Source organism: Penicillium macrosclerotiorum, assembly GCF_028827735.1.
Source record: "Penicillium macrosclerotiorum strain IBT 26536 chromosome Unknown utg000002l_segment0_segment0, whole genome shotgun sequence".
NCBI lineage: Eukaryota > Fungi > Ascomycota > Eurotiomycetes > Eurotiales > Aspergillaceae > Penicillium > Penicillium macrosclerotiorum.
This window is the reverse complement of record NW_026643082.1, coordinates 691,505-712,343: the sequence shown is the minus strand read 5'-3', so window position 1 is coordinate 712,343 and position 20,839 is coordinate 691,505. Positions and strand designations below refer to the sequence as shown.

The 20,839-nt window shown below is 45.7% G+C and overlaps 10 protein-coding genes across 10 annotated transcripts; 7 read left to right on the top strand and 3 right to left on the bottom strand.

Annotated features, from left to right (window-relative positions):
- Positions 1-1,230: 1,230 nt before the first annotated feature.
- On the top strand, positions 1,231-2,583 carry N7462_001431 (FluG family protein; the record flags this gene model as incomplete). The annotated part of the gene is made up of 1 exon (XM_057073157.1): positions 1,231-2,583. The coding sequence occupies one exon, from the start codon at positions 1,231-1,233 to the stop codon at positions 2,581-2,583; it is 1,353 nt and encodes a 450-aa protein (XP_056936798.1).
- Positions 2,584-5,666: 3,083 nt separating this feature from the next.
- On the top strand, positions 5,667-6,425 carry N7462_001430 (uncharacterized protein; the record flags this gene model as incomplete). The annotated part of the gene is made up of 1 exon (XM_057073156.1): positions 5,667-6,425. The coding sequence occupies one exon, from the start codon at positions 5,667-5,669 to the stop codon at positions 6,423-6,425; it is 759 nt and encodes a 252-aa protein (XP_056936797.1).
- A 1,343-nt stretch (positions 6,426-7,768) lies between these two features.
- Positions 7,769-8,383, top strand: N7462_001429 (uncharacterized protein; the record flags this gene model as incomplete). Its single annotated transcript, XM_057073155.1, has 1 exon — positions 7,769-8,383. The coding sequence occupies one exon, from the start codon at positions 7,769-7,771 to the stop codon at positions 8,381-8,383; it is 615 nt and encodes a 204-aa protein (XP_056936796.1).
- A 352-nt stretch (positions 8,384-8,735) lies between these two features.
- N7462_001428 (ankyrin repeat domain-containing protein) lies at positions 8,736-10,739 on the bottom strand (the record flags this gene model as incomplete). Its single annotated transcript, XM_057073154.1, has 1 exon — positions 8,736-10,739. The coding sequence occupies one exon, from the start codon at positions 10,737-10,739 to the stop codon at positions 8,736-8,738; it is 2,004 nt and encodes a 667-aa protein (XP_056936795.1).
- Positions 10,740-10,782: 43 nt separating this feature from the next.
- Positions 10,783-11,025, bottom strand: N7462_001427 (uncharacterized protein; the record flags this gene model as incomplete). The annotated part of the gene is made up of 1 exon (XM_057073153.1): positions 10,783-11,025. One exon carries the CDS (start codon positions 11,023-11,025, stop codon positions 10,783-10,785), a length of 243 nt encoding a protein of 80 aa, XP_056936794.1.
- Positions 11,026-12,138: 1,113 nt separating this feature from the next.
- N7462_001426 (uncharacterized protein) lies at positions 12,139-13,379 on the top strand (the record flags this gene model as incomplete). The annotated part of the gene is made up of 2 exons (XM_057073152.1): positions 12,139-12,240; positions 12,300-13,379. The coding sequence occupies 2 exons, from the start codon at positions 12,139-12,141 to the stop codon at positions 13,377-13,379; spliced, it is 1,182 nt and encodes a 393-aa protein (XP_056936793.1).
- Positions 13,380-14,856: 1,477 nt separating this feature from the next.
- Positions 14,857-16,235, bottom strand: N7462_001425 (uncharacterized protein; the record flags this gene model as incomplete). Its single annotated transcript, XM_057073151.1, has 3 exons — positions 14,857-15,561; positions 15,610-15,765; positions 15,852-16,235. The coding sequence occupies 3 exons, from the start codon at positions 16,233-16,235 to the stop codon at positions 14,857-14,859; spliced, it is 1,245 nt and encodes a 414-aa protein (XP_056936792.1).
- A 900-nt stretch (positions 16,236-17,135) lies between these two features.
- On the top strand, positions 17,136-17,762 carry N7462_001424 (nuclear transport factor 2 family protein; the record flags this gene model as incomplete). The annotated part of the gene is made up of 2 exons (XM_057073150.1): positions 17,136-17,542; positions 17,615-17,762. 2 exons carry the CDS (start codon positions 17,136-17,138, stop codon positions 17,760-17,762), a joined length of 555 nt encoding a protein of 184 aa, XP_056936791.1.
- A 1,357-nt stretch (positions 17,763-19,119) lies between these two features.
- Positions 19,120-19,506, top strand: N7462_001423 (uncharacterized protein; the record flags this gene model as incomplete). The annotated part of the gene is made up of 1 exon (XM_057073149.1): positions 19,120-19,506. One exon carries the CDS (start codon positions 19,120-19,122, stop codon positions 19,504-19,506), a length of 387 nt encoding a protein of 128 aa, XP_056936790.1.
- A 951-nt stretch (positions 19,507-20,457) lies between these two features.
- On the top strand, positions 20,458-20,786 carry N7462_001422 (Zn(II)2Cys6 transcription factor domain-containing protein; the record flags this gene model as incomplete). Its single annotated transcript, XM_057073148.1, has 2 exons — positions 20,458-20,537; positions 20,588-20,786. The coding sequence occupies 2 exons, from the start codon at positions 20,458-20,460 to the stop codon at positions 20,784-20,786; spliced, it is 279 nt and encodes a 92-aa protein (XP_056936789.1).
- Between the last annotated feature and the right edge of the window lie 53 nt (positions 20,787-20,839).

Here is a 20,839-nt window from a genome sequence, read left to right as displayed (position 1 = left end):
GCATCAGAGCGGTGACGTTCCTAGCGCCCTGGGCGCTGAAAATACAACTAGTCAGGCCTATGAACGCACAGGAACCTATCACAGGTACATTGACACTGGTGCCGGAGAGAATGGAAAACAGAACGAAGAGCACATTGGTTTCGTGCGTTATCAAATAACGACAGTAGATCCTAGAGAATGAGTTCAACACTAGTGGACCAGCCACCCAACAACGTGCATCCTGGCCATAAGAGAATTTGAGGCCGGTCTATCCCAGTGTAAACCCCGCATTGCTTGTAAGGTCCCGGGAGAAAATACAATGGGAAATACTAGCAGCATGATGAGATCATTTTTCGTGGCCTTGGGCAATACAGAGACAGATCCGGATCATTATTGGTATCTGGACGGGTAATTAAATTGCCGACTAGCTCGATAGGCTTGGTTGGTGCTCTATGACGTGACTTGATGGAAGTGGTTACTTAGTCGACGTCCTGTACTCGGGTGCGCCAGTTCGCAGATTAGCACTCACAAATTCGCATGAGAGGTGAAGACCAGCATGATGTATGTTAAGCTGACATCAGCTACAGCTGCAGCAAGGGAGAATGTCAACACTGCATTATGCAACTTGAGGAACGGCCGGACAGGCCGATGAACGTGGTGCCTTTCGTGCAGCCGCATTTTGATTGCATCTGACACGTCCTTAATCACAAGACGTGGTACAGCTAATTCCTGCGGACCAAAATATCCGAATCTATGCTAACATGTCTACTGGAGGACCGGATTAATTAACAGCACCAATATAACAGGCATGAACGCAGTAGGCTAGGTAACTGCATGCAGCCTTCCAAACCCCGAAAGCAGTCCACATATGGTAATCTCCGGCCTAGCAACTAATATCGCGACTAGTTTCATGGCACTCCCTGATCGCAATGTTGTCCGAGCAGGCTTGCAGAGATTCAGTTGCTATTACGAAAATTGCTCAATCACACTCTTTTTAGCCATTGCAGAAAGCTCCTAATGTGATCATAAGCATACATCTGCCAGTGAATGCAAAGGTCTAGGCGTTGTGCAGTGACAAGCTCCCAAATAAAGACGCTTGTTTACCTGAGTATATTTCAAAGCTCTACCAAAAGTCCTTTCTTGAAAGTTGCAAATAACGCTCCCTGTTCTATCTTTTGGTTTCAAAGCAAATTTTCCCATACTTAATTGGCCAGTTTCACATATTGAAGAAAAGCGCTTTCTGTCGCAGCGATGGGGAGTATTCTGGAGCCACCCATATCTATTCTGGAGCAATTTCTTCTTGATAACTCTGGCGTGGACTTTGTGTGGGTACATTTCATGCCGTACACCGCGAATACCCTTGTTCGAATGCTTCCAATTTCCACTTTTGTTCATTTAATAAAAGAGAATGGGCTACTCTCATTTCCCAAGGTCGCTTTCTTTGTGGCCCCGGGTGACAGGATCGCTGAAGGGGGTTCTCTCTGTGGCAACTTCTACCTGCGGCCTGATTTAACCTCAATATATCTGCAGCCAGGCTCAAATGGCACCCGGGCGACAATTAGAACATATTCTGTCAAAAAGGATGGGAATCCCATACCGGAATGTCCCAAAGCGAAGTTGAAGGACTTGTACGCCATCCTACAGCAGGAACTCTATGAATTGGATGTCACCGCGCTGGTTGGCTTCGAGATCGAAGTCGTGTTCCTGAAACACAGTTGTTGTAATGGGAGGAGCGAATACAAAATTTTGAACAATGAGCACGCTTTTTCTGAAGTGACAGCAGAGAATTATGAGTTCCTGGACCTGATAGAAAGTATTTCACGTGAGCTTACTGCTCTCGGCGTTCCTCTGCAACAGTTCCACGCCGAATCTGCACCCGGCCAGTGGGAATTTGTCTTGCCCCCGTTTTCTCCGCTCGAATCAGTCACTGTACTGTTGAAGGCTCGAGATACGATTATGGCTGTTGCTAGGTCATTCGGTTACCGTGCAACACTACACCCTCGACTGATGCCTGGCCAAAGTGGCACAGGATGCCACACGCATATTTCAATCAACTCAACGCAGAACGACTCCAAGAAACGAATTGAATCATTTTTTGCTGGAATCATATATCACCTTCCATCTGTCTTGGCTTTTACGCTGCCTCAAGAAGTCAGCTATGAGCGGGTAAAGCCAGGCATTTGGTCAGGTGGCGAGTACGCAGCCTGGGGATGGGAAAATAGGGAGACGCCTCTCAGACGGATCGGGTTGACTCATTTTGAAGTCAAATTGGTCGACGGCCTTGCAAATCCATATTTGGCGCTCTGCGCCCTTTTTGCAGCTGGGATTGATGGGATTCGATCAGGTCTGCCGTTGACCGGGGGCAATTGCCCAAAGGCGCCCGAGGAACTTTCAGTTGACGAGCGGCATCAACTAGGCGTTGAAGTACGATTGCCAAAGACGCTTCAGGATAGCCTGGATGCCCTCGAAAAGAACACGAGGTTATACGAGCTCATGGGAGCTCCGATAATCTCAACGTATACTACGGTGAAACGTGGGGAAATGAAAGAACTCCGTGAAATGAGCACGGAAGCCAGGCAGAATTACTTAATATCTAGGTATTAGCTGAGCTTTCTTGGAGCTGCATCAAGACTCGATTGTTGAATCTGTCCTGAGTATTAATTACAGTTAGAGTTGAGAAGAGATTCCCCTTTGTACATGCATGGACTGTGTAAGGGAAATAGTGACCGGGACCGTAATGACCGAAGCCGTTCTTCTGAAGTTTCCAAGATATGGCTTGGGTTTAAGATTAGTCGCACTTGCCACCTTCCGCCATCTTGGATATGTAACCTCCTGGTCTCAATATATTCTCCAGGGTATTTCAACCACCCCGGCCCCCAGCAGTCTGAGGGCCAGAATCAGCATTCTTTTCATTTCATCCTTCACACATCGTTCTTCATTCCATTGATCTGATCGGCTACTACATCATTTATATTTCACAGCTGGAGTCATATACATTGATTGCTGCTCTTTTTGGCAACTTCTCTGTGAATTTTAACTTGCAAAAACAAGTCCTCTGTCTCACATTTGTTGAGATCGCCATTCCATCCGAGGACAATGAAAGGAATTACACCGACCTTTAGTATTAAGTTTGAAAGAAAATCCATATGAGCACAGCTGAACGCACAGATGATGCTGTAGCTGCTTTATTGCTGATATTTAGTATGAATTCCTTTACTTTTTTTATCGGACAATTGCTAGATTTTCCATCGAACTAGAAACCTTTAAGTTTTTGACTAAATGTTACAAGACACAAGAAGTTTGTTGATTCAAATTTGATGGATCTGGATGCAATCTAAAGCAGAAGGCAATATAAAAGTGATTCAAAATCTGGCTTATTTTTGCAGGGTCGTACAAGGAACTAATTATGCGCATGTGTGGCAATCATTATTTAACATCTTATATTTTAAGTTAGGCATTGGAAAACTGATGTTTGAATTGGATTTAAGTCACCCTCCTCTGTGCTTCCCTCGTCCATGCTCTTACTAGTGCTGCTGCCGCTCCGGATAGCCCCCAGGATTACATTGATATAAGGAGCACCACTCAATTTCTATTTGGTGAGAATGCTCAACGGCCATTTCCTCTTTAAAAGCTTGGCTAAGGCACACATAGGCAAGCATGATAGCAAGCAAGGAAGTCGTGAAGGAGAGTTTGGAGGGTTGGAAGAAATCATTCTCTGGATTGCCTTTTGGTGGATTCCCCTATCACTCAAATAGAATCCGCCCTTACAAAATCAGGCTTACTAATTCCCTCGACCACGGACAGATAAGACTCCCATTATGCCCGCTGCGAATGTTGTCCAGGCCAGAGGGGTGGTGGGGTTTTTGCTGTTTTCCCAGGAAGCCGACTAAATCCGGAAATAATTGGCCGATTTGGTCCCAGCCCCCAGGATTCAAGGAGACTATATGATTGACCAGGCTGCGAAAGGCGTGGATGCAGCCAGCATGGGGGGATAATAAACAAGCAGTACCCAGATGCTAAATGCGATCGCAGGAGCTTTATTTTTTGCTTCCACTATCTTTCGCGGGGTTCTTAATAGTCAAGGCATGAAGCAGAATGGGGAATAAGCGGATATTGGATGATGTTGAAGCAATTCCGTCCTTGCTATGCTTTCAGTAAAGTACCTGCCGAGCCTTCCTGAATGGTCTTTTCGTGGGGTCTTCATTTATCAGCTCGTAAAAAATGAAAAGAGGTCCAGTATACTGTAAACATTTCAAGACAATGAAATATCAAGGTTCATGTGTTTCATAATAGAACCCAAATCGCTTCTTCCGTTACTGACTAGCAAATTAAGGATTCCTGAAAATTCACCTTGCTGATCCCAGGAAAACTGCAGAAAGGCCATGGATGACTGGATATTCCCAAACCCGAACATGGAATGCATGTGGCATAGATGCTCATAGACCAAGTTGCGATGACTCCGGTGACTTGCCAAAACGCCAAAAAACACCAGTAGCCAGATGATGGCTGAAGAAACAGGCGCGTTAACGGGAAGTATTTTTGGATATCCAGAAACTGGGTCAATCGGGAAGCAGTCATGGTTTCAAGATTCTGCGCGTCGATGGATAGTGGTGTCTTCTCTGGTTGTCTTCAAGGATTGAGTTATTGGGGATATGCGACCAGAGCAGATTAGACCTACCTCGAGAAAGTAAAGAATAAATGTAGAAACTAGCAGATGAATACTGTCACCATTGGTCAGGGTGCTAGCAAAAGCCGTTAGGCTATGTTTTCATGATCGGAGAGCAACGCCTAGGTGAGTAAAGATCATGATATCAACATCAGCATTGTAGGCACAGCTGCCATAGTACACTCCATTCAGAGCAAGGAGACTGTGGAACACTGTGTTCGGGTAGGATATAGCAAGGTAAGGGAGGAGTCGAATGAAGGAGTTCAGTGGCCCTCGATGCGCAGATATGGCATTCCCCGTCTCGTTCAAATAATGCCTGTAGAGCATTAAGGAGATTGGGGCCTTGAGAACATGGCTATCCACGCCATGACTCATACTAATCATCCGAGGGGGAGAATGCCGGGTGTAGGAATAAGAGCTTCGGTTCCAAATGCCAATTGATCTTCCATTTTGTTGCCAAGGCCCACGTACAAGGCATTTCGCTCGCAGCCCCCGCATGTCGGTTTTCGAAGATCGCAACGTTTTCGCCGTCGCCAACAGACAATACAGCCATCTCGGGTCCTTTTCCGCTTCTCAGTCATCTTTCTCCTGTGACACCGCAAATAGGAGACATGGATGAGAGGACAAGATCTCGGGAAGTAGAAGGTGGAGAAGGGCGAGCAATCGAGTCTGAGATGGATGACTGGTAGCTTTAGCCATGTGGGGCTTATCGGAGCCAGCGGCCAGACACGGCGTAATGATTGGTCAAATACTGATAGACTCCAATGTCAACGTTGAAACTTAGTTGGAATCTCGTGGGTCAAAACTAGCTCCGTGTCATTCTTCTGGCAGGCATATCTTGGCATACGGCAGGATATTACATGCATTGATAACGGCGCTTAGGAGTGGGGCCTGTTCCATTTGTTTGAAGCAAGCTGGAACTGGAAGATCGTCTCTTCTGCTTGTATATCTGGTAGATGCATGCTACCCCAATCTCTAATTACCTTCGAGAATCTTGACAGTCTCAAAGTGAAAGACAATTATGTTCCCGGCTCAAATCCCTATGCCCCCTCCTGATCGACCAGTCAACGGCTTTCCGAAGCACCTTGCGGAGGAATTTAAGGCTGCCGTCATCGATGCAACCACTGCCAGCACTGTGACCGCACTTGAGGTTGTCGCAGCACTGATCAAGAACGGAGGGTATCTGGTGCGCAGGATTCTGAACACCGACCAATTAGCTCTCATTGAGAAAGATGTTCGACCTTCGATCGAAAAAGACCGCCCCAGGATAGGCGACTTTTTCCCTCCAGAGACTCGGAGAGTTATGGGCTTGGTCGAGAAGTCAAAGGTTTTTACTGACCTAATCCCTGGAAACCGTCTGTATCAGCATGTATGCGGTACCCTTCTAATATCTACCCAGGATAGCTGGCTGGGCCAAATCCTGGAGACGAGCGATTCCCACCGACAGCTGAATAATACCATCTTCTTTAGTATTGGACCCAGTGCAAGACGCCAGGAACTTCACCGCGATGACATGCTATTTCACAATGGGTTGACCGAGCATACCTCACACGAGGACTACAAGATTGGCCGTGACACCAATATTAGATTCTTCGTGGCAGGCAAAAAGACGACCAAGGCTAATGAGGCCACCAGATTCATCCCCCGACGCCATTTTTGGTCAGCCAAGACCCCACCAAACGAAGACTTGACCTACTATGGCGGGTTGCTAGTTGTCTCCACGGAGGCAGTGCAAACACCAGCACTGACGAGGAGCAACTTGTTTTCTCCTGTTTCATGACCAGAGGCTTTTTCGGACAGTTAGGTTTTCCCTCTCCTACACGCTAGAAAGTTATATGTCTCTAACGTAGTGACTAGGAAGAGAATCAATACCTCGCCAATTCGCTCGAGGGTGTAAAGCGATATCCAGTGCGCATGCAGAAGATGATTGGATACACTGTTTCGAGTCCCTTTGGCGGGTGGTTCGATCTCAAAGATCCACGAGCTTTGCCTCTGGAGCCTGGGGAAGATTTGGATGGAGATCTATACTAGTTTGAAAATGAGGGAAACGATGTCGCGGTCCAGGTGCAGTTTATCGCTATCTATAAACAACCGACTTGTGTCTTCTCCTAGACCAGCACTGTACATACGACCACAGGGTGTGGAAAACAGGGCTTCCCGTCCGCTCAGCCGTACTTAAGCCACACGCCGGCAGGTTAGTAGTTGGGTGGGTGACCACCAGCGAATCCCTGCTGTTGTATGTTTTGGTTTTTGATAGGCTTTACATAATTTTTTATTTGATTCAAATTTAATGATAGCTCCGGTGCTTACCGTGAGGGAGATCTTGAAGTCGTGGTAGAACTGACTGATGTTGAGTGCCCAAGTCGGGGGGGGAGGGGCTCTTTGTCTTCGAACCGTTCATTGTTTGCTTTTTCACAGATAGTGGAATGAGGTCGAACTTCTTTAGGAAGCGGATGGTGGAGTCGTCGACGACGGAATGACGGTGATGGATGAAAGTTGCCAATTCCCATTTAGAATGTGGGGCCGAGATGAATAGTAGAAAGTACCCCATACAAATAAGAGCACTGGTCCCTGGTCGCACACAGATGTTTGCCTGTATCCAGCCGGTAGATGGCGAATATAACTATTACATTCGCTTTTCTGACACGTCTAATTGTGTGAGGTTTGTCATTTCTGGTTTGATATTAGCCTGCCACAGTGATGGTGATTGGATTATGTCTAGAAGTGTGATAAAGTCTACTAGTAGCGGTATTCACTTCATTTGACAATACTATTCCTTTTAAGTGCCCACAAGATATGGTGGAGTTGAGGATATAATTCTTTTGCTCTCCTCATTGCCTCGATCTCTCTCTTTCTCTCTTCTCTCTGACTTTCTCACCATCTCATCCTCACTAATTATCTTGTGAAACCCCATTTACACACCATCCTCAGCTCACTCAGCTATCGCCTTCATATTGTTCGTTAGTTTGACTTTTCCAACGCCGACTTTTACGAAGTGGATAGACTGAGATCTTTGTCTCTACCTTTGATCGAGACCATATCAACAGGAGACCTTTAAATCCTTTATCCTCATCCACGCTTACCGTCAGGCAGTTTCTGTTCCTCGCCGAAATTGTGAGCCCAATGACTACTCAGAGGACTAGCAATCTAGATGAGTACGCTGAAGATGGCGTCGACCAGTTTATAAACACTTTTCTCGATGAACAGACACGAGTTCCGTATTCAACTGATCCACCGACTGGACCCTTCTGGGCAGACATTATGATTCCAGATTCCATGATCACATTTTACTATGCACCCACAATGTCAGCGGGGCCGAGTAACTTGCGACTCTTGGGTAAATGTGAGCTCCACGACTTGCTCCCGAGGTGGTCATTCAACATGCTTCTCTGGCGTCAACTTGGGCCAAACTGGTTGTACGGTCAAGACTTGAGTTGGACCAAACTCCAGGATCTCCTCCAACGAGAGATCAATAAAGTCGAAGAGAACCTCCAGGTTATTCCGGAAATGGTGACAATCACCTCGCTGAACCCTGTCGGTGAAGAAGGAATGATGAAGCTACATCGTCTCGGGAGCTTGTCAACCACCAGAGAATGTTCATATGTCAAAGATCGTATGATTGGCTGTGTGGTGGAACAGGCGTTGTGGGACCTCTATGGCTTTGTACCACGAATGAGAGGGGAGCTCAACCATCAGCCGGAGCTATACCTGTTGCTCAGTTCACATTCGATTAGTTAGTTCTGCACAGGCGCAAGCAAAGACATGCCCATTCACAGGAAAAAATAAAGTAGCAGACAGAGTCTTTGATTATCTCCGATGCACACAAGGACAACAGGACTTGACAGAATGCCGCAGTGGACTTACACAATGAAAATTTTGTTCAATTCAATCTACCGATCTACCTCACTAGTTTCATGTTGTCCGTCTTTTCCCTTTCCCTCTCCAGATCGAAAAGTACCGACAGTCCAACATAAACAAACAGAAGAGCCCATAAAACAGTTGCTCCAGCACAGCGCACAAATCGTAATGACGCTTTGTTATTTTCGAGATCATCACTAAAATTTTGAAGCAGCCAGGGCTCGATGCTGGACTAAGGCGAGGGGTATAGCCGGCGGCAATACCAGTTCCATATTGTTTTCGCAACCCGCCAGTGTTCAAAAGATACTCCTTTCCGAATGAGTGGCTTAACAATCTCCAAAGAAATCTCTTTCGTATCGAAGAACTCAAGCAAAAGTTTCACCATCTCCAAATTTCCTTTTTCCGCGGCCTTTGTCAATGGGTTCTGATCGCGGTTATTTATGAAGAAAGGATTAGCCCCCTTTTCAAGTAAGATTCGAGTCGCTCGCAAACGAGCCTGATAATTAATGGGGCTTCCCTTTCTTCCCACCATATATAGAAGAGGTGTTTCATCAGTCAGAGGGTCTCGAGCCTCAATATCAGCCCCATAATTTAGAAGGAGCTCTGCCGCCGAGAGTGCGGCTTCGGCGTCAATCGCAACTAACGCGAGGCACAGGAGGCTCTGGTGACCATTTCCTTCTATTGTATCGCGAATTTCAGGACTGAAACCTGCATCTAGGAAGGCTTTCAATGCTGTGAGCTTTGCCTGCTTGGCGGCAGTGATAAATGCCTGATGATGGGTCTTGTTTTGAGGATCAAGTGAAACTCCTTGCTCCAACAAAAGCTTGAACACTGCCTCGCCACCTTTGACTGCTGTGATCATCATTTTTGAGAGATTGGATATGGTTGCAAATTTTGATTGATACTTCTTCTCAAGGAGTACCTTTACCAGATCAACGTTTCCCGTGGAAATGGCGGTCTGTAAGTAAGGTTCATCCCACGCGACGTAGTCTATGTTGGCACCACGATCTAGAAGCAATGCCAAAATCTCACTATTCCCTTTTCGTATGGCGGTAGTCGTAGAATATGGTTCGGAGAAATCTAGACCATCTGGACGGGCTCCATGATCTAACAGCATTTCCACGATTCGCAAACGATTATGCTGTACCGCATAATCAAATGCCGATTGCAAGGAATCGATCCAGAACCCTTCTCCAGCACCATCTGGGCCTCGTCCCCTATCTAAAATCCGCTCGATCAAGTCCTCCCACCCACCTGCTCCTGCACCTTCTAGGAGAAATCGAAAGTTACTATGAGTACCATAGTTAATCGTTCGGTGTGTGTCAATTCTTGTTAGAAATAGCGCAGAGATATCACGGTTTGTATGCGAGGCATAAAAGAAGGCACGATGAAGGCCAAGTTCTGTTGGAGCATCGGGGTCAATGCCCCAATCCAGAAGGAACTTAACAATAGCCAGATTGCCACCGTTGATAGCACAGGTGAGGGTGCTGGAGCCGTAGCCTACGTTAAGTCTAGGATCAGCTCCGGCTTCAAGAAATATTTTCAAAATCTCCAGTGTGCTTGATGCGGCCGCTCTGATCGCATTCGGCCTGACTTCTTCGATCGTATTTGCCATGGCTGGATTGAAGAGATACGGGCTACAGCCGTTTTCTAGAAGAAGACGAATTATAGGCAAGTGACAGCCGCTGGTTGCTAGAATCAAAGGCTGATCGACTTGAAATAGTTCGCTATCGAATTCTAGGTCAACTCCGTGGCTGACGAGAAGTTCGACTATCGCCGTTTGGCCACGGAAAACCGCTTCCAGGAGCGGATTCCACGCATGTTCAGGATCCCAAGATGTGCGGAGAGTGAAGGGATCGAGATCATCTTTATAGAAGCCATAAACGGGATTTGGATCTACTCCACGCTCTATCAGAAGTTTCACTGTGTCCAGGTGTCCAGCGCGGACTGCAAGGATAATCGGTGCCCAGCAACTCTCGACAAAAGCCATATCTGGCGGTACACCGGCGTCAAAAATCTTGCGCATACAATCTGTTTTGTTGTTTTCTGCCGCCCATTCGAGAGCTGTGGAGCCAACATCGCTGTGCACGTGTTCTGTTAAACGCTTATAAAGAATAGGGTTGAACAGCTCGAAGAATCGGCGGTTAACAGTGCACAATGCGTTTAGGTCGCTCTCGTACTCTAAACATTCTCCGATGAGCAATAGAATCTCATTTGGTATATTAAATGTGTCCATGGCACCTTCGCTGCCTATACAAGAAGGCGGGGTAAGGGGTATCTCATGGCACCTCTTCGAGCACGAAGTAGCCAGCTGTGGAGATTAAAATTTCAGCTTGGGGCTTGTTTACAGGACTGCTGGTTCCAATGATAGGATAAAGAAGATGAAATACAGGCGTTCGCAAAGTCAACGAAGATTCGTTGAGTAGGTCAATGTGTGATAATTGGGTTGAAAGGCTCACCCAGGTCGCAGCCTTGCGCCACCAAACCAGGCTAAACCGCATCTGGATTCCAGTTGTTGTCATCGTGTTGAATACCTTCATTAACTATGACAGCCTGTTTGAACGGTTTTCCCAGTGAAGATGATCAAAATTCGTTCAATATGCTATGCATACCCCTATTCAATACAGTGATGCCAGAGCCATTTTGTCTTCCAAAGAAGAGAGCAATTTTAGGTGCCAGCCCTGCACTGACAGTAGCATTACTATAGAGCTAACATGCAGGTCACAATACTAACTTGCCTTTTGTGTCTTTTGCGAAGTTAAATTTTTCGCGGCTATTCTTTCAAGCATTGAATGTCAAAATGGTGTATTGCTCCGAATGGAACATCGCTTTCACCAATTCTACAATATGTTAAAAATCAAATTAATGCGATGATTCTCTTCCTCTCACAATGCGAAAAAGCCGGCAAATGATACTCCAGGCGATTCTTTTTCGCCAAACGAGTACCACGATAGCAACTTCATTGGAATATATCAGTGGTGTGTTCCATGCATCTGAAAAACTTAGTCTCAACCGAGAGAAACCATTCGGCACGAAGATCTCCCGATGAAGAACCAAATCCGAAACGAATTCTTGGCTGGAACATTATGCCCTCGTATTACCTCCAATGAGGTTCTTTCCTTGGTATTTTGACCTGCACCCCGGATGGACCCTTTGGCATGTGCCGATGCCCCTGAAGAACCTAAAATGTCCGGCTGGGTGGAGGAGCGGGGTAGCGGAAATTCATCGGATTGCCAAGTTACTTTATGTACTGTTAAACTTGTGTCGTCGCATTCGCATTTTTAGGCGACCTTGGCACTGATTTTGATCTTGGTTAAGTGGCTCCATTTCGCGAGATTTTAGGCGAGCGAGCGTCAACCCTGTTTCATTCATCTACCTTCCGGCCTTTGAGTGATATATCGGATATTTGTCGGAACGAAAACAATCAACAAGGGGAGATGGTAATCTATTGGCCATTTTTGCCAGAATGCCAAGGTCTTGGAAGTTTGAGATGGTCGATGTGTCCATCTCCCTGAGAGTTTGGAATCAAGGAGTTTGTATGAGCAAGATAGCATTGAAATATGACTGCATATCCCGAGGCAAGATTCAACTTAATACAATTTCGTATTCCATAGGAAGTGCTCGAAAATATTAATATGAAGCCTGCTTCAGTCTTTCTCATATCGGCCCTTTCAGCCGTTGTTGACGCTCATGGGTATTTAACCATTCCTTCAAGCCGTACTCGTCTCGGATTTGAGGTATTTCCAAAATTTCTGACCTCGCATGTTACTATCCATGCAATTAACACTTTACATAGGCAGGGATTGATACATGTCCTGAATGCTCTATCCTGGAGCCGGTTGAGGCCTGGCCCGACTTGGAAGCAGCCCAGGTAGGTCGAAGCGGGCCATGCGGATATAATGCGAGAGTCAGCGTCGACTATAATCAGCCTGGTGATTACTGGGGTAACTCAGTTGTTGCGACCTACGCTGCAAATGATATTGTCGAGGTTCAGTGGTGCGTTGATAATAACGGTGATCATGGTGGCATGTTTACCTACGGGATCTGCCAAAACCAAACGCTCGTGGATCTTTTCCTGACACCAGGCTACCTTCCTACCTCTGAAGAGAAACAGGCTGCCGAAGACTGCTTTTTAGAAGGAGAGCTGAAGTGTACAGATGTGAATGGACAAGCCTGTGGATATAATCCCGACTGTTCATCAGACGAAGCATGCTATCGCAACGACTGGTTTACTTGCAATGCCTTTTCAGCCTCAACTAATCGGGGCTGCCAGGGCGTCGATGGAGCTGCAGAATACTCCTGCACTACCACTATCTCTGGAGGTTACACAGTCACTAAGAAGATCAAGATTCCAGAATATCAATCCGATCATACCTTACTGCGGTTTCGATGGAACTCCTATCAAACCGCACAGGTATATCTTCATTGTGCTGATATCGCCATTACTGGAAGTGGGTCTAGTTCAACTTCAAGCACCAGCTCCGGGGTGAACACCAGTACCAACAGCAAAACTAGTACCTCAACCAGTACGACAACTACTACGTCCGCATGCTCGGCAGCAGCCAGTATATCTGTCGTGTTTAATGAGCTCGTGACCACAACATACGGAGAGAATGTGTATATTTCAGGCTCTATTAGCCAGCTAGGGTCTTGGGATACATCGTCCGCTGTTGCCTTATCCGCGAGTTCCTATACCTCTTCCAACCCACTTTGGACTACAACAATCAGTCTCCCTGTCGGCACAAGCTTCGAGTACAAATTTATCAAGAAAGAGACCGACGGTAGCATTGTGTGGGAAAGCGATCCCAATCGCAGCTACACTGTCCCAAGCGGGTGCTCCGGAACTACTACTACTGTGGCCGCAACGTGGAGATAGTAAAATAAATCTAATGAGATGGAGAATGAGGTCAACCTGACTGCAATTCCTGTGAAGTGGACTGCTGTATAGTATTGAGTATATGCAATCCCTGTGCAAAGAAAGATTTCCCAACCTTTCAGATGTACCGAAGCCAAATTTGACTAGAGTCAATTCTCAAGGTACCTTAAGCTTTCAAAAGACGCACCCAGACTTTTCATTGATTTGGGAGTGAACTTTCAGTGTATGTCTACACAGGGCGAATTTCTGGTCCGATAAAATCGCCGTAGCTCAGCGGCCAGACTCCATTTGACTCAGTATGATCCTCCTGAGACACAAACACTCACTTGAAATATCAGTACATCAAATAAGATCTTATTCTCGCTGATCTGTTGAAGGAATGGACGGACTGAAGGCCTGCTATATGTATATCTCGGAGGTTCGGGCTGAGGTTCTCTAATCTTTTTTTTGGAATTCTTGTGGTTTTGCTTCGGGTAGAATGTAGATCACGAGGACTTTCTATTTTATAGAAGCTCGGATATTGGGAGGGTCTATATTAGAGAAGAAGACTTGCTCACTTCTTTGTCCAAAATTCCAAATACGTAGGTGACCAAACTGACTCAGCGCCTGATGACGAACTGACGGGCTCGGTTCATCGTCACATGATCAACGTCGACGGTTGCATAGAAGTCGCGAGACCGGAGACAGCTTGAATGAGCGACTGTTTTGCTTTGGTAAACTCACATCGTCAGCACAATATAGGTAAAATGATATTCGCCCTAAAACTTGATGGTTGATCAGCAACTAGAATTCAAACCGTCAAGGAAGCCGACCGTAACAGCATTCAACATGATGACCACGTGACAGGGGATCCCAGCCTCAACCTACTCCATGTCTCAAGTTGTCAAGGCTCATATCTTGTGTCTGTCGAGCAGTATGGGGCCAAATAGCCTCTTTCTTCATATCAAACTGAATGAAGATCTATTCATATCCTTTCACTATTATCTAATGTCGATAATAACTGCCCAACTGCTGTATTCAAAGAAGTAGAAGGTATGTTTGACCTGCAAAACGAATATCCTACTTTGCAGCCGAGTTCTTATCGCTCTTGCCCCGATGATAGACTTTCCATAGAGCGTTAATTTCAACCACTGGCCACTTACATGACCTTTTCCGGCGTTCGAGCTTGCACAAGGCACGGGATCGCAGCGTTATAGTAAGTCCTGCAGGGCCTGCAATGCAGACCGCAGATAAATGTCCCAAGTTTACTATATTGCCAAATCCAAAGATGTAGCTGATCTGATTGGTTAACATATATTTCGGCAGTCTGTAATGATTTTTGGAATTCAATTTCTCAAAATAAATAAGTTGTCCAAATTACTCTCCACAATATTGTGTTTAACAAAATACACGTATTCTGGACAGAATGCATATCCAATCTATCTCGTATCTATATCTTAATCTCTGTTATCAACACTTTTTTCATATCCCAGATTCATTATGACATGCCATTTCTTGGAATTCCCACGTCCTCATGGGCCTTCTTCAAATCATCGAAGATTGATGGATTGATACTTGAAAGAAGATGGCGAGTTGTGGCGAATACCGGGCTATCACATATCGAGGCTATATAAGCTCTCTCAATATTCAATCGTTCTGATGGTGTCGAACTGAGGTGAAAAATTGCTCTTGCTGCTGGGAATGGCATAAGATGCTGACGAAAAATACCCGTGGACGAATGCATAAACAAAGGAATGCAATGGACAATGTTTGCACAACAATAATCCAGATCAACATCTAAATCATCCGGGCTGTTCGTAGGAACTTGAAGGTATGCATCGTGAGCGATCATGCTGATGGCCCAGAACTGTGTCATAATGTGCGCGTTCACAATCTCGTCTGTGGTTACTGAGTCAGGATGCTGCCAATCTGCACGTCTCGAGACCGGAATGGAAAATTTTGAGTCCCATCGTTGTAGTTTTTGCATGATTTCGGAAGAGGTTTGCTTGAGCTGCTGCAATGTTACGTCAGCCTCGGAATCTTTCGAGTTCAAGGCATCGATTTTCTGGTATAGAGAAGGTATTTCCAAGAGAACATCTAATATATAGTCCTTGGAGGTCTTTTTGTGATATCTCCAGGGGGCAGTCATCCATTCTGGTTCGCTCAAAACAGACTTCTTTCGTGAAAGAACAGCACATATCGCCTAGAATATGTTAGACACCCCTCAATTCCAAGTGGCAGAACAACATACTTGAACAAGACGGCCATCGACAAAAAGCCTATGTGCTGGTCCAGTTGCATAGAATGATGGTGGCTTAGAGACAATGAGGGCAAGGTCTCCCGAGTTATGAATTCTCCAACTCTTATATTGAGTTATTCGGTTCCCCCAGTCACTTCCGTATATTGCCTAATTATATTTAATCACATAAGTAAGCGGCTTTACCGTGTAATCTCGCTATTATAACCACAAAAAGAAAGGATCAGCTACAATACCTCGTGGAAACTGAACACTCGGGCTGCACTGAGAAGTTCTAGGCTCGGCTTTTCACGGAAAGTCAATGCTTTACCCAGTTGCTGAATGGCAGTCATATGGAGCCTTGTTCCTTCATCTTTCATCCAATGAAGGGAGTCATCTTTATTCGCGGTCGCCCGGATCGCTATCGCTCCCAGAGCAGCGCGAAGGAGCTTGCTCTTAGGGACAAGGTCTCGGACGGTACAGATAGAGCCGCCGAGAATTCGCTCGGTGCTGTCAAAGGCTAAAGCAAATTGACCGTTAGGCAGATAATGATTCCAGAATCCATCCTCGATCCCAAACTCGCAAGCCGCGCGAACAAAATTTCCAGAAGCGATGGGATCGGCTGATGCGCATAGTTTCATGTGATATTTTGGGGGTAGATTTGTGGGTTTCTGGATTATGGTGATATCTTTATTTCGAGGTCTGCGATCCTGGGAGGATTCCAACTGCTGCTCCAGCGTATAATATTGATGGATGGCTAGATTTGCCGAGTAGCCCTCGCATGGGATGCAGGCTTTCCTACATTGGCCACAGGAAGGTTTCTGTAGGTCACACTACTAATTTAGTCAGCATAATTTGCAATAAAAACAGGTATATAACCTATCAGCATTGGAACTCACGCCCTTCTTGCGTCGCTTGCAGGTACGGCAACCTTTGGATCGCCCCGGAACACCAACCATCGGCAACCTGGAGGCAGCGAATGCTGAGTTTAACTTATACGCTCCGCGAATCTCTTCACAGAACCTGTTTCAGAAAATATACTGGAAGTACAGATTTGCGGTCACTATAGCATGAAGTGGACCGAGAAAGCTGCCGTGATGGAATTTTCACAGGAAGTTGCAGATGTCATCTTCGGTGCTTACTCCCAGCAACTGTACCAAATGAGAGTCCCCACTTGACTAGGCTCAAACGGGAGCATTCTGCGCGGGCTGCAGTTGGCTAATTTGGCTACATAGCGAGGCTCATATTTGGGGGCGAAAATCCCCATGCATTCGCGTTTCAGCCCCAACAAGACCATTGTAATAGCCGAAATTTAGGTTCGAAGTAGAAAGGTCAGACTTTAGCTTTGTTAGATCTGGAAACTGGATCCAAGATTATACTTCGCCTTCAGCGGTGTAATAGCTCAGCATGTATTGAGTCACCAATTGGTTAGGTATAAAAAGATCGTAGGGTCCTCAAAATTCTCACAGCTATAGACTTCAATCTCTCCAGAACATCTCCTTCTTGACCTTCGCTCTATATTTCTCTTGAAGATTGCCAAAATGCAGCTCAAAACGGCGTTTTTGTCCTTTGCACTCTCTCTACTTGCCGTTCCATCTACATTGGCAAGTCAATGCTCCTGCAGAGACGATATCACCACCAAGGTCTACCATCAGCATATTCTGAACAATTATCTTGCCGTTTGGGGTGGAAAATTTTCGCTCATTAATACGACCTTCCATCCGGACATGGTCGTCTTCTCTGACCGCTTTCCTTCCTCTACTGGAAATGGAAGTACTTTGACTCGTGTGACAAACCGAGATGAATTTACTGCCTTTGTCAAGAAGTCTCGGAATGGGTGGAAGGAGTATTCATTTACTCCTATTCAATTTGTAGCAAATGATGACGCAATGGCCGTTCGATGGAAAATGAATGGGATCCTGGGTGCCAACTTCACGCTCTTCCCCACGTGAGTTGTTCATAGTCTGATCCTAAGCAGACTTTTTCTTCTTTCATATTTCATCTTGCTAACAAAATATAGACCATTGAAGGCAGGTGCAGCTGTTACTTACAATGGTACCGACTTTTTGGTTTTGGACGATTGCACAGGCCAGATCCGAGAAGCCTACATTGCTCAGGATCTGATTTCATACTTTCATGCCATGGGACTTACTGAAATTACTGTCTAGACGTGGGTTTTGAATTCCACCAATGTTCTCTTTTGTGGCATCTAGATTTTGGCTTCATCGTTGGAAAATATTGTTGCTGACCGAATCGTCTAATATACCCAAAGAAGCGTGTGCGTGCGCGGATATCGACAAAATAATCCTGATTCTAGTTCAAACTCATTGTTTTAAGACCTCATTGACCGTATGCAATTCCGTGCTTGTTTCAATATACTACGATTTTACCCACGTCTGTAATATTTTTTTTCGGTAATCTCAAGTCATCACCCGCGGCCGGCTTTTTTAACAGAACGTCCACAAGACTTTCACAACCAGTAGATCATTCCTGAGAAGCAGTCAGTCATTGATGCGTAAATGGGCTATTCAAATGAGTACACTCGGTGGCGTTTGTTCAAAATTTTGCTGCTATAAGCCACCAAAAACGCCAAGAAGCTTGCTCAAGTGCTGTTCATGTAAAGAACCTTTCCTTTGAGCTGTGAAGTAGAACACCAGTTACTCTATATTGATTGGGCTGCTAGTATTCCATCTGGAGAAAATGTATCGGCATCGCCTGGGCCGGGATCAAGAATGTGAGAGGCTTGGCATAGGGGAATTTCCTTTTTCTTTCCGTAGATCGACCTTGTACTCTCCGGCTTGCATTCCGCAATCGGCATTCCTTTACCGTATTCGGACATGCCTCATTCCACCCAGCCACGAGAAAGGCATGGGAAAACATGGCAGAACCTGAAATTTGTTTGTCTGGTGGCTGGGTATCAAGACGTGTTCGAATTATATTTCCGAGCCCAGACATTTTTGGCGGGTAGTGACAGGAGTCAACAAGTGGCGGGTGCGTTTATGTTTTATGCAAGCGAAAAGACTAAGATTTTGACATCAAAGTCTATGAATCTCATTAAACTATTTCGCTCCTGACTTGAAAAAAACATGCAACAATGACTTTTGAGCTTACGTTCAAGAAAGAAGATTCTAGCGTATAATAATACCTTTCATTCTATCGGCGACTCGGTATATACAGATATCATTTTCTCCATTCAAAGGAATAACACATGGCTGTGCATTCCTCTATCTAAGCACAATAGTTCTACCGTATATTCCGCTGGATGCGGAAAAAAGGGAAGTCTGGGTCCAGGATTCCAACCCCAACATTCGACGAAGACGGCAGAGGAACATATTGCCAACTAAACAACCTATCTGGGTAGAATGTGTTGATCTGCAAACAGTTTAATCTAAACATATATCTATATCCTCCATCGCAGCTGGATATGGACAAGATTCCCTCAGCCGATCACGCCTATCTTACAAACATCTCAATCTACATCTCCTCTGATCGAACACTTCCATTGAAAATCACCTACCACTCAGCATGTATCTCCTCAATGTCAGCGCAGTGGCGCTTGCTCTTTTCACCAGTGGATCCCTTGCTGCTCCCACTGAGGCTAGTTGGGCAACGACCGCCACCATTCAACTTGCCAACGATCAATCTGGCGCTAACGCAAATGTCGCCGTCCCCGTCGATGGAGTGAAGCGTCCCGTCCAAGAGCTTTGGGGGCATACCGCAGTCGCACGCAACGGCCTTGTCTTTGCATCAAGCGCTCAATTGACTGCATTCCAGCAGACTACCGTCTGCACAATTACCGAGGAGCCACGTCTGAGCGCAACCCTCGATGCGGAAAAGACTTGGGTGTCACTCGGGGGACACGTCGTCGACCTATGTTCCGCTTACGTTGTGTGTGAATGTAAGGGCATGTAAGAGATGCCTGGAGGAGTCAACGGGAGAAAGGGTTAATTGGCAATTGAAGATTCAACTTGTGTTTCTGTATAATTTGTTTTGTTTGCAAAGAAACAATAAAACCCAAAAGTACATACCTGTCACCATCATTGCTGAATTGCTTTCTTCTCAAGAATTAATCATAATTTGCGATAATCTACGAAATTGATAGTCGATCAAAATTTCTAAATGGAGAGATCCATGGTGAAATTGCCATTTTGCTTCCGCTAATTTAACCTCTTATTTGTGATTATTTGTGATAATTCTGTTTGAAATATTGATTTCTCTCTCCTAGACCAAGTAACTGATGACCGCATTCCCGGGGTCATCCAACTGGGACTGGAACGATTCTCGGTATCGGCCAGCGGAATATAGGTAAAGCTTTGAAACATCGATTTCAATCAAGTGGAATGAAAATCATTCAAACCCCCAACTCATGTCTTTTAATGTCTAAATCCAGATTTCCGAGGCTGCGTTTGACCTTCTAGTAGACCGGAAGAGCCGAAAACTAGGGGTAAAATAAGGGGTCGCTGGCTCCTACCATGTCACAAGCAAACTCGTGTTGGTAAAGATACCTTCCAGGCGGGCTTATCGTATGCGAACTCAGTTGTGCCCCCACCATGCGTCAGATAAACCTTCTGCATTCTATTTGTCAGAATAATTCCAAACTCCACTCTATTATTATCAATTCCGCGGTCCTCAACCGAACCAATACTTGTTTACCGATACGTTACACCCCAATAACAGCTCTCCCGCATTCCTCCTCCGACCCCGCACAGAGTAGACTCAAGACACCCGGTTACTATCTTCGAAGTGGACAGGAAGCAGATGACCAGGCCCATGTATCGCCCGGTTGAGTGGCAAATTCAGAAATCTTCCGCTTTTGTGATTTCCAATTGAACTGCCCATCGTCTAATAATTCTGCTTGTAGTGATGAACCAGACAACAAAAGTATCTGTCAGGAGGGCGCCACGAGTGCGGCAGGCAAAATTGAAGTCGGTGACGTTTACCGGGTAAAGATATTCGTTCTCCGACGCATAATATCTATGCTAATTCCATGCAGATGCTGGACATGTAGGACTCGCAAAGTCAAATGTGACGAGCGACAAGAGAATGGATGTGCGGCGTGTGAAAAAGCAAGAATAGATTGCGAAGGCTATCGAGTCAATCTTTGCTGGTTGACTGGGAAAAGCCAACATCAAAAGGGTCTTCGGCGAAGGCAAATGAAACTAGGTGCGCCCTGGATGCCCAATATTGCTTAATTATGAGACTATAGATTGACTGACCAATCTCTAAGATCAATCTAGTTCACCAT